Raw genomic sequence first — 15,829 nt, 5'->3', positions numbered from 1 at the left:
GTAATTCCCGATTTTTTTCACTGTACCGCAACGCAAGCGGGGGTCAATGTTCACGGTTTTCACTGTCACCTCTGTATTGTGAACTTATCATTACAGTTAGGAAATAATTCCTGGACTTTCTTTTTCCTGCAACTGTCACCACCGTGAATATATACTTCCGTGAACATGTCCATTTTTCTCAGGCCGTGAAAATTTTGCTTCCGTTAGTAGTAGTTACAATCTCGTCAAAAGTGTAAAGTAAAGCTGTCGAGATTTAAAGTGCGTGTCGTTGTATCTTTGTAAAATAAAAGGGAGATAATTGCCAAGTGCCAATTTTGTAAATACCTGTCGAGATTCAAACAGCTTGTCCTTGTATAATTGCAGTATGATTTATTTAGAATCTCTCATTTTTGTTTGGGGAAGGGTATGGAGTGAAATTCCTACATTTGCTCCGAAGCAAATGTTGGCCTTTCTAGTTTAACTAAGTATTATTCACTATTAAGAGTACATACTAAGGTATCCATTCTAAGCCTATACCTCTAGAGTCTAAACAGTTCTGGATGTGTATTTTCTAATTTCATAAACCATCTAAACCTAATTTATATCTTGTAGGTTGAGCTACATGTACATTAGACAGAATTTCTTCCCAGTACTCACATAAGCTTCCCTGAGTGTCTCACAGAAGTACACCACTCTGCCCTCCCCCTCAAACCCTCACCATCCCAGTACTCACATAAGCTTCCCTGAGTGTCTCACAGAAGTACACCACTCTGCCCTCCCCCTCAAACCCTCACCATCCCAGTACTCACATAAGCTTCCCTGAGTGTCTCACTCTGCCCTCCCCCTCAAACCCTCACCACCCCAGTACTCACATAAGCTTCCCTGAGTGTCTCACAGAAGTACACCACTCTGCTCTCCCCCTCAAACCCTCACCATCCCAGTACTCACATAAGCTTCCCTGAGTGTCTCACAGAAGTACACCACTCTGCCCTCCCCCTCGATGCCTCGGACCATGGGAGTCTTCTCCTGGTTGGTCTGGACGTAGAAGGGTTCCCTGAAGGGTGGCGTCCACTCGATGTGCTTCATTCTCATCTTCAGAACCTGGAGAAAACATTGACACATGCATAAATATTTCATCTTCAGGTTGTTTCTGTTTTAGTACTCAGTCTGTATGTTAGGTGTAGTATTTAAGTGGTATTATGCATATTCTATGTATAAAAGCATAAGAAAGCTGCCGCCGGCTCCCTACTGTCGCTAGCTACCATGGACTATGGAGAATGGCACCCAGGCCAGAGCCTTGTAGTTGTAGGAGGTGATTTTTGTTGTTGTTGTTGAGAACAAGCATAAATCAATATGCGTGTGGATGTCATCCATAAAATTAAATCAGAGTGTGGTCTAAACTGACCGGCATCTCGGCGGGAAACCTGGGTGCCTGCTGCGGACCCAGCTCCTTGGTGAGTGCGTACAGGTTCCGTGGCTCCCGCAGCTTGGGAACACGCTTCCCATGCTGGTAGTGGAACACGATCTGCGTTGTCTTCCTCAGCAGGTCTTCACACAGCCGGTTATCTGTGCACGAGTGGACAGATTTTCATCATGAGAAATAATATGTGCAGTGAAGGCATCTGCATAACAGTGTTTGTTTTTTGGTTAACACTAATAATCTTCCTAAAGTTGCCTAGGCCACACCAATTTAATTTCTTGGTTAACGGATTTTTCTAAAGAAATAATGGAGTGGGCGGGCGAAAAAAAATAAAAAATGAAAAACAGGACTAGGCATCCTATCATGGCCTAAAATGGTACGATTGGAGCCATGAAGTCAACACACCAGGCTGGTTCAAAATTTAAACAATGAATTTTGAACTTTTAATTATACCATTGCATTTGAAAGATGGAATAACTGTAACAGCTAGGATGAAAAGGACTGTTTTCAACTGTTCAGAGCAAAATATGAGCATTTTGCAGTTGATTCTGAATTTTTATTTTTATTTGCAAATCAGAAAAAAATGAAGCAGGTGAATCCGTTAACCAAGAAATTGAATTGGTGTGGCCTTAGTGCAAGAAAAATCATCCAGATTCACAAATACTCCAGTAACTGGATAGATTTCGAAAGCTGTCAGATATTCAAGTAGCATATCAATTCATATCCATTACATTATGTAATCAATATTATTCATAGTTGTTGGATCAATACCTGATCAACTACAGACTCCATTATTCACTTAGTCTAGTTCTTCTGAGGTGCTATGCAGAATACAGCTTTTGTGCAGGTGCAGTACGTTCTGCTGACGTGCTATGTCCAGCCTCAGGCCACATAATTTAATTTCTTGGTTAACTTTAATTTTTTTCTGATTTGCAAAAAAAAAAATTCAGAATCAACTGTAAAATGCTCATATTTTGCCCTGAACAGTTGAAAACAGTCCTTTTCTTCCTAGTTGTTATAGTTATTCCATCTTTCAATGCAGTGGTATCATTAAAAATTCATAATTCATTGTTTAAATTTTGAACCAGCCTGGTGTGTTGACTTCATGGCTCCAATTGTACCATTTTGGGCCATAATAGGATGCCTAGGCCTGTTCTTATTTTTATTTTCTTCTGAAAGTCCGCTCCATTATTTTTCTAGAAAAATCTGTTAACCAAGAAATTAAATTGGTGTGGTCTCATTGAAAGATAAAAGTGTAGCCTATACATGCATATTAAGCAGATATTAGAACATGGCCTTTTCTGGACTCACCTACGCTGTTGGACCGTTTGACGGTCTTGACGAGAGCGTGGTTCTCATACTCGTCCTCCTCGTCCACATCCATGGCATCGTGGTCGCTGTAACCCCCGCGGTAGCCTCGCGTCCGCTGCCACTGCTCGAAGGCCGAGAAGCTGGACCTGTAGCCTTCATTTCTCCCTGTGTGTGTTAAAAGAAATATGCATGCTTACCAAATTGTTCAAACATATTATGACATCACTGGTACAGCAAAAAATGTCAGACTCTATAAAACATCTAACGGACATTAGATATGATTTAGACATTGCTGAACAAAGGCCAATCGGGAGAACATTAAGTAGACATAGTTAATGAAAAACAACATTGAAATAACCCAAGACGGACATTTTATATCCATCGTCTCTTCTCATATCAGGTAGGGACACCCCTAGGAGACAGTCCTTTGTTTAGCACAATGCGCACTTATAAAGATATTAGCACCTGTCCATTAATTAATTGAGTCCTCCCATATAAATTGTCTTGGCTTTGTGCAGTGCTTTTCATATGGATGTGAGTTTTCACACTTTTTTTCTGAAGACATTCTGTCAGACACCTCATGAACAATGGAAAACACAACAAGCAAGACCTCCCCATTCTTACAAATGTTTAAAAAATGTCCGGAACTTTCGAGAATGTTAAATGTCCGTTAGACATTTTATAGGCTCTACCAGTGACATCCAAGCAAGCACTACGATCTAAATGAAAAACTACTAAATTTGTCCATACATGTTTCAAAAAGAGAGAAGAGATCCTGTAGACAGATCTTGTAGATACATCATGTAGATAGAGACATAGCACAGAAATGTAACACCTGTTTCTACTTGTATCCAAGTTATCTAACTTAGTGCATTTGGCTCATGTAGAGCGTGAATATGCAATAAAGTTCATTGTCATTGTCATTACAGAGCACAATCATGATGAAATTCTATAATCAATGGAGAAGGTGTAAACTCAAGATAGTCTTGTGTCAGTCATACATTTTGTAGATGATTATATTTACCTTCGACAAGAAGGTAGCATTTGTATGACTGTCTGTCTGTGTGTGTGTCAAACTAGATAACTCTAGAAGGTTTTAGATGCATGGATTGTCTTAAGTTGATTCTATTAAATAAATAATTAGTACTAGTAGTACGTAGGCATGTCTTGATGAGAACTAAAACTGATTAGATTTTGGAACCCCTGGCAGCTTGGTATGGTACCGCAGTGAAACTTCTGCATGCAGATAGGTCTTATGTTCTGGACATACACATAATGTAATTTTGGGCCCCCTAAAAGCTAACTATGGGATTTAGTTCAATCTTAAATTCTTGATCTTGACCAAACATTGTATATTCATTTGTCTGGTCAAATCAAGTACTTAATATCTAGAAGAAAAGTGGTCAGCAAATAAGGTTAGACACACTTTAACCTCCAGACTGCTAAGGTAGATGTTTTGTACTAAATTTGTTTAGTTATGGAGTTAGGCAGCAGGGAGAGGGTTAAGAAAACATTTGCTGCCATTATGTGACTAATCTGACAAGTGTGGCACACGACTTTGTTGTTTAGACTCCTGGAGTGAGCACACATGTACTTGTACTTTGAATCGGCAAACACTGACAGACAGTGCAAATTTCAACTGTAACACACAAATAACTCCAACAGCCACAACAGCATTCTATAAGCTACATATCAAGACTACTTTAGGATAGTGATGCATACCTAAACCCAATTTCAGGTTCAGGTCCGGATTCAAGTCCAGAGGTTTAGGTTCAGGTCCGGACTTGTAAGTCCGGACCTAAACCCATGGCATATACAAAATTGCATGTTGGCAACCTTGCAATGTTGTCTGGGGGAAACTTTGGCCACATAACATGGAGGCTGGTACTTGACGATGCCTGATGGCAATGTTTTCTTCATTTTGCAGCAAAGATTTTACAATCTACAGAAGGTTTTAGGTGGTTTGGAAAGAAAAGGGGTATGTGAAATGGTCTTTTATGGTAATAAGTCCGGACTCGGTTCTTGACTTTTAGGTTTTTTTGGACTTGAACCTAAACATTTTTTAAGTCTGGATCCAAGTCCAGTGAACCGGTATGCAGCACTACTTTAGGATGGACCTGGAATCTACAGGGTTTCATGAATATGGGAACGTTGAAAGCAAAAAAGTAATTGGCACTGAAAGAAAAAAAAAGTTCTATAAGAAAGCTGAGAGACAAAACCATATGGCAACCGACTTTCGCACATTGCTGACCTCAACAAAAAGATTGTAAAATTGCTGTTTTTTATAGACATAAACCCTATGAAAGCCTACCAGAAGGTACTCTAGGCCTCACTATGTAGGCCCAGATGTGAGACATTCAAACCCAATCAGACTTACCACACTTGGCAGCAAATCCAGCGGAACAGACAAACTAAAGATCGACAGTTACAAAACATAAACACCTGAGGACCAACTTTCACACCTGGCCGACTCACCTGTCATATTGCACCTGTCTGTCAAACACACCTGTCTCCTCGGTAATCACACCTGAGAGACGTCTTGGACGGAATAAGGTGGACCTAAGCACCTTAAGTTCTCAGAGTTTTGTGGGCAGGAGGCACGTTTGATTGGGATTTGCCGTGCAAAGACACCAAAGCCATTCTGCCGTGTAATGTTATCTTCAGTAATCCCTGGAGCTGAACTGTTGGCTATAGCAACGTTTCCTCCCCGGCACACCGCACAATCAGGACACCAGAAAGTGAAAACGCCCCAATCCAATTAACCACGACCTCCCCGTCCGCGGATGAAGGGGAAAACACGCGGCGCGGATTGGAAGTTTACGTTTTCGGCCTGAGTGGCAGCAGGCTGGAGAGGGGAGCCTTGATTGTGTGTGAAGTAACCATGATACCAGACCGCTCCGATAACTCAGTCTTTCACAGGGACAGACCCTGTTAGCATCTCTTCAAACACAAACTTTATCCACTTTTAGTCTGCACTATAGTAAACAGTGGTGTACTCTATACTCTGACATAGAATCACGTGGGCATTAGAATTAAAAACATTGTTTAATCCTATCTCGTAGTGGTTGGAGTCTTTATACATTCATGCTTTGCACCCCCGTTTCCAGTTGGACCTGTCCAGGTGAATAGTGGTTACACTACAACAATGGGTTCAGTGAAGTATGAAGCAGGGGAGGTAAGGGGTACTGTAGCATCACCTTTCCGCCCCGGGGTAACGTTTCACCTGCCCATTCACACCGCGAAATTATGTCTGAAAACCTAACGCGGCACACCGTACACTGACCAGGGGCTCACTGTACACTAGACATTCGGGGAAATACAAACAAACACCACATACATTTGTATTGTCACAGGGTCTGTGTCAGGGAAAGTGTGGTCTCTCTCACCGTGTCATCAAAATAGAGATTGGACAGATTACCAAACTGAAAAATCTTCAATAGGCAGGGTGCAAGGAATTTCCACTACATTCTATTTCACAAAAAAAAAAACAAGACCCCTACAAGTTAGAAGTTAAGATACAGAGAAAAAGACATATTAAATGACATTATTCAAAGATAGAAATCAGAAATAAGAAATCAGAGATTATCAGATAATATTACCAAACTCAAAAGACTCACATAAGCTCACTCAAAAGTTTTACCCAAATGGCAAGGTGCCAGGAATCTTAACTATTTTACAAAAACAAGAAAGATGGGTTAGTTAAAATACTGAGAAAAACATGCTAGGTAACTTTCAAAGATAGCAGAAATAAGAAAAAACACTTTCTCTTCAACTCTTCTTTGAAGTTCGTTTATACATCATGTTGGTAGATGAGATAGTAACAGTGTCGTATTTCGTGCAAAAAAAGTGGCTAGAATCAAGGGACTGTTTTGTCAAAGACAGTCCAAGGACTAAAAAAAAAACATTAAGGAATTGGTTTCTAAACACAGACACAGGAAATTAACTTCACATACAGTATAATAGGATTTTACACAGTCATGAACTTTATCACTACCGGTTAGCCAAATATTTACTCGGACACGAACCTCCGCCATCCCATGCACTGTTGCACTTTGGGTATTGAGTTCAACAGTTGACATGCCATTCCAGGGTGACATAGCTGGGTATCCACGTTACCTGGGCATCTCCAGTACTTACTGTGTTTCAATGGTGTTTATAGTTTATAGTTAAACATCACCATGTTTCTCTCTGTGGGCTGCAGAAATGTAGGCTATTGTTTATACGATTAAGTGGCATTATGACTATTTATGCACGAAAAAGTTTACATGTAAATATTTCAATTGAAAAAATTGTGTATTTACTTTTACTTTGATAAATTTTGTACAATTACATGACTCTCAGTTCATTTTTGGCATGATTGATGTTGGCACTAAAACATCCCATAAGAAGTATAATATTATATACACTCAGTTTGTGGTACCACCACAAAATATCAGAATGTAAACAAACATGGCTGACAGCTGTGTTTCCCACTTTTAAACACACTGGTAAGGCATCATATTTTGGCACCTCCACTTCCTAAATGACACTTATTTGCAATGGAGTAGGGTTGATTCAACTTACTTTGTAAAGAAATAACCAGAAAATTGACTTTTTGTATCGTCCTTATGTTGCATGATGCAGCTTTAACTTAAAGATACGTTTGTCACACAATGGCTAAATCTTTAAATCTACCCATGCATGAAGCTAAGAATACCACCTGTTTGTGTTATGTATCACTGGCACACCTGTATCACTGGCACACCTGACACAACTGTATCACTGGCACACCTGGCACACCTGTATCACTGGCACACCTGTATCACTGACACACCTGTATCACTGGCACACCTGACACAACTGTATCACTGGCACACCTGGCACACCTGTATCACTGGCACACCTGTATCACTGACACACCTGTATCACTGGCACACCTGACACAACTGTATCACTGGCACACCTGTATCACTGGCACACCTGTATCACTGACACACCTGTATCACTGGCACACCTGTATCAATGGCACACCTGTATCACTGGCACACCTGACACAACTGTATCACTGGCACACCTGGCACACCTGTATCACTGGCACACCTGACACACCTGTATCACTGGCACACCTGTATCACTGGCACACCTGTATCACTGGCACACCTGACACACCTGTATCACTGGTACACCTGTAATTAAGGCCCTTTTCCCACTAAGGGTAGAAAAACACCTGGAACAGTAGTGAGAATTATCTACATAGTTATCATTTCTAAAACTAACAAACTATAACATAATACCAAAAGCTTTCATACTACGAAATGTGTTTTGCTCAACAAGTATTTCCAACAACAACAGGTACTCGGGCATCACAAATAAACATCTAACCCTTAATTGACCATTAATTGTACAGGTGTGAAATATTGGAAACCATCAATCAGTGCAACACAAACAATTACAGTGGCAGGATTGCCATAAATCAAGGTTGAACCTCTGGCACACCCGGGGCTCAAAATACTGACAGTTTTTCTGCATACCTGCACTGGTGCAGGCAACTTTTACCTGACAAGTTTTACCTGCACCACTCAGAATCTAGGAAGTACATGTATGGATCACACTAAAAACTGTTCAGAAACCATTGCCATTATTTATTTTATACTTCATAGGAGGTAACAGTCAAGGCAGCAAATAAAAACCTTATATGTTTGTATATAAACCCAGTACATGAACCAGTGCAGGTAGACATCAGAAATACCTGCACAGCTCCAATTTTACCTGCACAGCTCCAATTTTACCTGCACTAACCTGCATATACCCTGGATATACATTGTACAGGTGGTATTTCGTGCCCTGCACACCGCATGTTATTGTTTATCTAGTGGTCAAATGGGATAAACATCAATCAAGTAAATGTGTTAGAACTGCCAGTAGTTACCATGCCCTTTTCTAACCCACATTCCACAAAAGTTATTCCATAATACATGTAAGTTGTGGTGCAGTACACCAGGACTATCCCTATAGCTAATACTTTGCAATATCATCTGACAGCAGTTATGAATAATTTACGAAGCAAATACACGTCTTCAATTTGTACTGTACAGCTGTTGGTAGCAACAACCTTTTGAAAGTCTGACACACTAACAAAGCCTGCCATTGATTCAGAACAGTCTGGCTGTCTGAAGGCTTGTCATAAAGTTTTATACAGGACAAATTTAAAGAATAGTAATGTAAGGAGGGTTCTTGTTACTTTGTACACATGACAATGGCTAAAAAAACAGAGACAAGAAGTAAAAGAAAATGAACGATTTAAAAAGGTCAAGGCTGTTGTGGTATAGGGGGCAATGGCAACAAAGTACAAAGGTCATGCTAATTTGTTTCCCAGATGAATTTCATTCTTAAATCTTCTTTATTCTTTATTTCAGGCGCAATTGGCCCATAGTAGACAAACAATTAAAATAACAAGGTGCACACATAGTAAAAACGGTAGGGTTCGGTACATATACAAACGAGAAGGGCCTTACCGGTAGACTAGGCCTATATAGCGATCCCAGTAGTGACTGGTGGATGATAAGTCTGAGTGGATTGCGAGTTTTATGTTTCTGTTATTACTGTTGAGGAGCCGATTGGTGAAACAGTGAGTTAGTTTACGTCTGCGAGCATCGAAGGTATCGACAACAGTCACAAACATCAGTCAGTTACATCAGTCACAAACATTTGACTGGCGCTCTCGAGTTTTCCATATGAAAACAATATTCTAAAGGTGTTGTTATAAGCCGTTCGGAGTTTGCGAATAGCGCCCAGAGTGTAGCGTGTCCACAACTGGGCGCAATACATAGAGGAAGAGTATGCGTTAAAAAGCGTGCGCTTCACTTCTGTGCGCTTCTTAAATGATGAGTTCATTCTTAAAGTAAAATCCAACGTGGAGCAAAAGGTCATGTAGAACATCACATACAGCCACCGTCACATATAAAAGGACAGAAATACATCACTGTATCAAAGTAAAAGACAAAACATTAAATCAGAGTCTTGTCTCCTCTTTTCATATTTATCTGCCGCATGGCAACAGACAATGTTATTTTTGGCATGTTGGCCACTGTCAGAGGGCAACAAAATTTCTTGTTTTTTTTTTCCAAAATCAGGCAAAAATTTATATGTGTGCTGATGTCATCCATAAAAATTACTTGCTGTGGCCTAAAGAAGGTGGCCAAGGACAGAGCCAGACAGAAGGATAAAGTCATGGCCTTACATATATGTATGTCTCGCTAAGAAGCTTTCATCGAATGTCCTTGGTCTCGCAAGGGATGAAGAGGATAAATATAAAAGATTGAACAAAACCTTGTGACATCAAAAACCTGGTGAAATAAGTACGTTTTCATTGAAGGAACTTAATTTGTGAACCTTGAATCGCTCCCTTGAAGAATTCAGAAACTGTATACCACCATTTCCTAGCTACTGAAAAATCAAATGAAAAAGTTTTACCTATAGAAGGAAGGGCCTGTCTATATTACACAACTGTACAGAAGCCATGGATTCAACGGTCACAAACATTACTGAAAAAGTCAAATATCAGATTGTCAAACATTCTAGGAAGTCGCTTCCAAAGCCTTAGACAAGAACAAGTTAATTTACTGTTAAGCATTGCCAGCCTGCCTGAAATTATTACGTATACGGTAACCGCTGAGCATTGTCGGCCCTACTGTCAAGCCTTGCCAGGATACCCCCATGCAGACCCTCCTTTAAGCGATACCAATTTAATTTGTTGTTTCTCAGATTTTTTTTAGAAAAAATATGAAGCGACAGGGCAAAATAAAAGCAGGCCAAGGCACCCGATGATGGCCAGAAATGTTACAATATGAGCCATGAAGTGAACATACCAGGCTGGTTTATAATTAAAACAATAGATTTTGAACTTTTAATGAAACAAAATTGCATTGTTACATTGGAAAACTTGAACAACTAGGAAGAAAAGAACTTTCTTCAACCATCGGGGCCAAAATATGTCTTTCATTGAACATTTTGCGGTTGATTTAGAACCCCAAAAATTATTTTTTTTTTTGCAAATCAGAAAAAATGGACAGGGCGAATCCGAGAAACAACAAATTAAATTGGTGTGGCCTTAAGTGGTTGACAGGTGACTTAACTAAGAGGTAGTGACAAATTATTGAACATCCTGCTTGAACAAAGTACATGTACTATGATGTAGCTGTGTTCCACCATTTTTTAGATACTAAAAAATTATTACCACTAATGAGGAAGCTTAGTAGGTACCTATTGGAGGGAGGACCTGTCTACTACCCAGTTTTTTCAACCTGGTAACCAGCTCTGTTAAAGTTCTTTAAACTTTATATCGAATATCTAGCTTTCTAAGACAGTAAGTAAGAGTGTCCTGTAGTGAAATTACGTACTTCTGTATTGAAACTGTTTCTCTACATTGTAAAGTTTATGATAATGTGTTAGTATATGTGTGGATGACAGGTGATTTAACTACCATTAAACAGTCTGCTTTAAGTAAAACAGGTGTTCCATCACTTCTTAGCTACTGAAATATTCATGAGAAAGCTTACCTATAGGAGGGAGGGCTGGTCTACAAGCCATATTTCCAGTAACCAGGAAAGTACATGTACGTATATCAAATCTCTGTAACCTGCTACTGTAGCTATAGAGTACTAGTTTCCCTGTATGGAATCACCCGAGTACAAGCTGTTTCTTGTAGACTAGTTTTAAGACAAACTGTATGTTGGTGACAGGTGAATAAACTAGTGACAAATGGGACCACACATCCTGCTTGTCAATAGGTTAGTCATAGTGACTGTTACTCAGGACTCAAAATCTCTCTCACAAACTGTCCCATCCCTCTCCAACAGTCCTCAGGGCTGCCATACAATACTCTACATCCCACACTTGTCCCTCCTAACCCAGACCAGTAGTCATAACAGATGGCAAAATAGAGGCATATCAGGGACAACAACAATGCAGCCAAGTGGTCCCACGTACACGTATGTCCCACTGTGATAACGTACTCTCACCGGATTATTTCAACATGGACAATACGTGAACTATGCTTGACTGGCACTCGCAGATTGAGTGTTGCAAAACATGATGGTTGATTACAGCTCAAGGCTGTACAACAGTCCTTTAGTCAGAGTAGTCCTTGATCATACTCTAGAAAGATTAACATCGTCTGAGCTTATCAGTACACAGTATGTTTTAAACAGGCTATGCTGGAGGGAATTGTATCGTGTGATAACTGGCAACTGGGATTTACCCGACCGCCACAAAACCACCCCGTCAGCACAGTGAATGGATTTGAACTGCATGTTTACAAAACAAGAGATCAGCGTGCTTGCCTACCTGCGTCGGCAGGTGCCGTGTGGCAGCGTTCCTTCCGAACCAAGTCTTCTTCCTCGTCTTCCATTTTTCTTAACGGCGGGAAAACCCAGAGAGAGAGAGGGGGGAAGACCACGCCTTTTCCTTCCTACATTGATTTTTTCCCTGCTGGTTAAGGGTGCTCGTTACTGGCTGTGAGTGTCTCCACCTTGCATGAGTACCGGCTGAGGGCTCTCTCGCCGACACAGGTCACATGTTCACTACAGCTCAGCCAACTGAACAAACCTCCGCCGCCCCCCGACATGGAAACTGTATAGGGTCTCGGGAAGTCCGACCACCGCACTGTGTGCTCAGCCGGGAGGGGGCAGGGCGCTCGCGTCTGCGTAACCACGACAACCGATTGTCTCCTCCGTGTAACAACTTAACATAGCCGTCCTCTTAGAACATACGCACAAAGCCCGTGTTCAGACCCGTACGTACATGTCTCGTGGAGACAAACTCTCGCTGATGTAGTCCCCGTTCCCCCCTTTTCCAAGATGGTATGTTCCAACACTAATCAAAGAGAGCTGGGTAGTGTTTCAGTCCTTTGCCGGGGTGACCAATCGGCCGTTATTCACCCTCTGATAGACCTGTAAGCAGACCCTTGTTTGCCATCAAGCGGTGGGTTTCACCCGCACCGCTCTCCAAACAGCGCCCTATTAAATTTTCATAAAACTGACCCCCCGCACGTCTATTGGTTCAGCTCAGCCCCTTTTCACATTTTTACTGCCGACCATCTGGGGAACAATGCCTGTTGCCAGGTGCTGACGGACTGTTGACACTATGATAAACCATTAGCGAGCCCCGGGGTAGGCAAATGTCATTAGCTTTGGAGCTTGTAGTTCTGAGCAACCTGGCTACAAAATACTTCGCATAACTAATTGTGATAAGGTGCAAGACTTAGTCCCATCATCTTGGAGTCTCTATAAATAATTTCTTCAGGTTGGTGAATGATTGACTATCTTAAGTCGGTTTGCATGCCTATTTTAAAAATTTCTAGTGACTTAGACTTAGGGGCTCCGATGTCTTCAATTTTTCGAGATAAATTTTGATTACCGTATTATAGAACTACCTTATTGGCAAACCAGGAAGACTTGTTGGAAATGTCATTTTTTCAGGTAAACTATTGATGTGGTAAATAAGAATATAATGATATGACATTAGTGCACAGCTAGGTATATGCCATCAGCAACTTGCATGTAGAAAGCAACATGACGGCAAAGTACTTTTTTGCAATGAAATTAGGATCACGGAACAACAAATAGGTACAGAAAATGGCTTGTCAGATTGAAGAAGTTGCCATTTAAAAGTAAGTTGCAGTAAACAAAATATGAAATTCTACAAAATACTACTAGTAAATGCTTACACTGGAGCTCAGTCAGTGAGACAAATCAAAAATAGTAGGAAAAAAATATCTTGTTTAGCTGGACCAAGAACAATTAGGATTAAGTGAAAATGGGAGAAAGTTTACAGACTGATGGTTTCTAATGCAAATTTGACAGGCTGTTGACAAATCATAAAGCCATTAATACAGTAAATATCCTTAAGTTAAGGTAAGTGCACATTGGAGACAGCCTGGGCTCAGCTAAATATTTTCTTTCATAACTGAACTGGTATGATAGGAGACAATAGACTGCATTGTATAATGTCAGCTGGTAGGATTCAGATTACATTGTAGTTGTTGGGTACAACTGAAATGTAGTGCAAAGTTCCAAAGCATCTTTGGTGCTACTGGTTGCTACAACTATTTGTCTACAAACAGAATCTGTTGTTTACCTAATCTAGTTACAAGCCACTTATGTTAGGAGAGATCGTACAGTAAGTGGCTGACCAAGATTGTAAAAATGATGCTGTAACTTTTTGTGTCAAAGATTATCATTGGTAAATGTGTATCCTGATTTGTATATAATACTGCAATTATCTTACTGCATTCTCACTTGTAAATGATATACATTATGTATATCAAATTAACCACCAAAAGGCAACACTTCTGGTTTTGGTAAACGTTTCAAGACAAAAATTCTGTACACTTAAATCGTTTTTTCTTTTCAACTTTTTTTTTCAATATCATATCACTGCCCTCAAAAAACTTTCAAATTGACATTTTGTGGTTATGGCCTCAACATATTTGAATATGCAAGTTAGGTCAGGTAAAATTGGAGCTGTTCAGGTACTAGTATTTCTGATGTCTACCTGCATGTGTGTATTTGGCATAATTGTGTTTATTTTCTTAAAAGTACTATTGGTGCTGATAATAATCAGAAATAGGCGTTTTATTCTGTCACAAGTTCTTTAACTTACCTTATCCTAGTACTGTTTATGGCTGGGAGAGGGGTTAACTAAAAACTCAAGTTTAAAATCAATGATTCTTATACATTCTTGTAATTGTCATTATTGGTTACTGGAATGCAGTACCATTACCAAAGTACAGGTGGGGCTATTGTAAAACAACCTGTTGTTATACATGTAAGTTATCAACCAACCTATCAAGAAAAGGATTGTACCAGTGCACCAGTCTTTTCTTTTAACTCTCTCTCTCTCTTGTCATAATATAGTTCAATCTTTATTTTCACTTGTCCAGTTTCCAGACATATTTAGATAATGTCTACACAATTCTCTGGAAAAATTAGCCAAGAACACCCCAACTCATTATCTAAATTGTATATCCCAAAACACATGTTAACATCCACAATGAACTACCGGTAGTTAGTTTGGACAAAGTGACAACTTGGTCAAAATGTAATCTCCAAGCAGACCTGAAGGTTGCTGCAAGGCAGTATCAAATTGGCAATATCCATAAGTTTGGCTGGCATAAAAGAAGATACCAGCACGTTAAAACGAAAGCACAATAAAACAAGTAAAATCTGAGATTTTATACCTCCAGGCTTTTTATTGTATATTTTTATATACTCTAGAGTAGGGTTTTAAACAAAGAATTTATCGAGACCGGACAACCCTCTGTGTGAGGGGTCATATACGTGGACCAGACTGAGAATAGCTTAAACACGCCAAAGGTCAACGGTCGCGACCACTTTCACGCTCAAACGGGTGTTCTGGGGCCACCAAAAGGCACCATTTTTACGCCCGAAAACACATATACAATAAAAACAAAAGAACGTGCATCATCTGCAGCCCAATAGCAAAACATTCACCGAGTCTCAAAAGAATCCGTCCACCCAAACGCGAGAAACAGCTGCGAACATGAAAATCTAAATCTCTCACAAAACCCTTCCGCGGAAGGATGTCTCCTCCCCCGGAGGTAATAATGAAAATAAGCAAAAGCCTGAACCTCTGCTTGGAGAGTAGTCAACATGCACAAACACCACTTGTTTAGCTAAAAACTCATCAAACAAAGGCCCATTACGGACACTTCTGTGGACACCTGTTTTCAAAAACACTGCTTTTGACCCATCAAGGGTAGCATACATGTACACTAGTACCGGTGGACAAACAGGGTATTTCATGGCACAAATCAGGCTGGAAATACCACCTGCATATGCAGGTCACTGCAGGTAAAATTGGAGCTGTGCAGGTATTTCTGATGTCTACCTGCACCTAACCTGCACTTGGTATATGCAGGTTAGTGCAGGTAAAATTGAAACTGTGTAGATATAAAAATACATAAATCCTAGTTTGATAGAGCTAAAAATAGTAACTCATCCTGTAGAAAGAGCTAAAAATAAAATTCAATATACATTAATTCTACCTTGACAGAGCTAAAAATAACATTGCTAATTCAGCTGTTTTCTTAATGTTACAGGTAGCAACCACCTGTTAATG

General features: G+C 40.1%; 1 protein-coding gene across 1 annotated transcript in view; it reads right to left on the bottom strand.

Moving 5' to 3' along the window:
* The window catches only part of LOC109475086, a 68,939-nt gene that overhangs the window by 41,926 nt on the left and 11,184 nt on the right, over positions 1–15,829 (bottom strand). Inside the window, exons 3-5 of the mRNA XM_019775629.1 lie at positions 2,711–2,875; positions 1,385–1,545; positions 928–1,080 (exon numbers count right to left, since the gene is read on the bottom strand). Coding sequence (XP_019631188.1) covers positions 928–1,080; positions 1,385–1,545; positions 2,711–2,875 — 479 coding nt within the window. The remainder of the gene's footprint in view (positions 1–927; positions 1,081–1,384; positions 1,546–2,710; positions 2,876–15,829) is intronic.

Source organism: Branchiostoma belcheri, unplaced genomic scaffold, assembly GCF_001625305.1.
Source record: "Branchiostoma belcheri isolate BF01 breed outbred unplaced genomic scaffold, Haploidv18h27 scaffold326, whole genome shotgun sequence".
Taxonomy (NCBI): domain Eukaryota; kingdom Metazoa; phylum Chordata; class Leptocardii; order Amphioxiformes; family Branchiostomatidae; genus Branchiostoma; species Branchiostoma belcheri.
The sequence above is the reverse complement of the archived record's forward strand: the minus strand, read 5'-3'. Positions and strand labels throughout refer to the sequence as shown.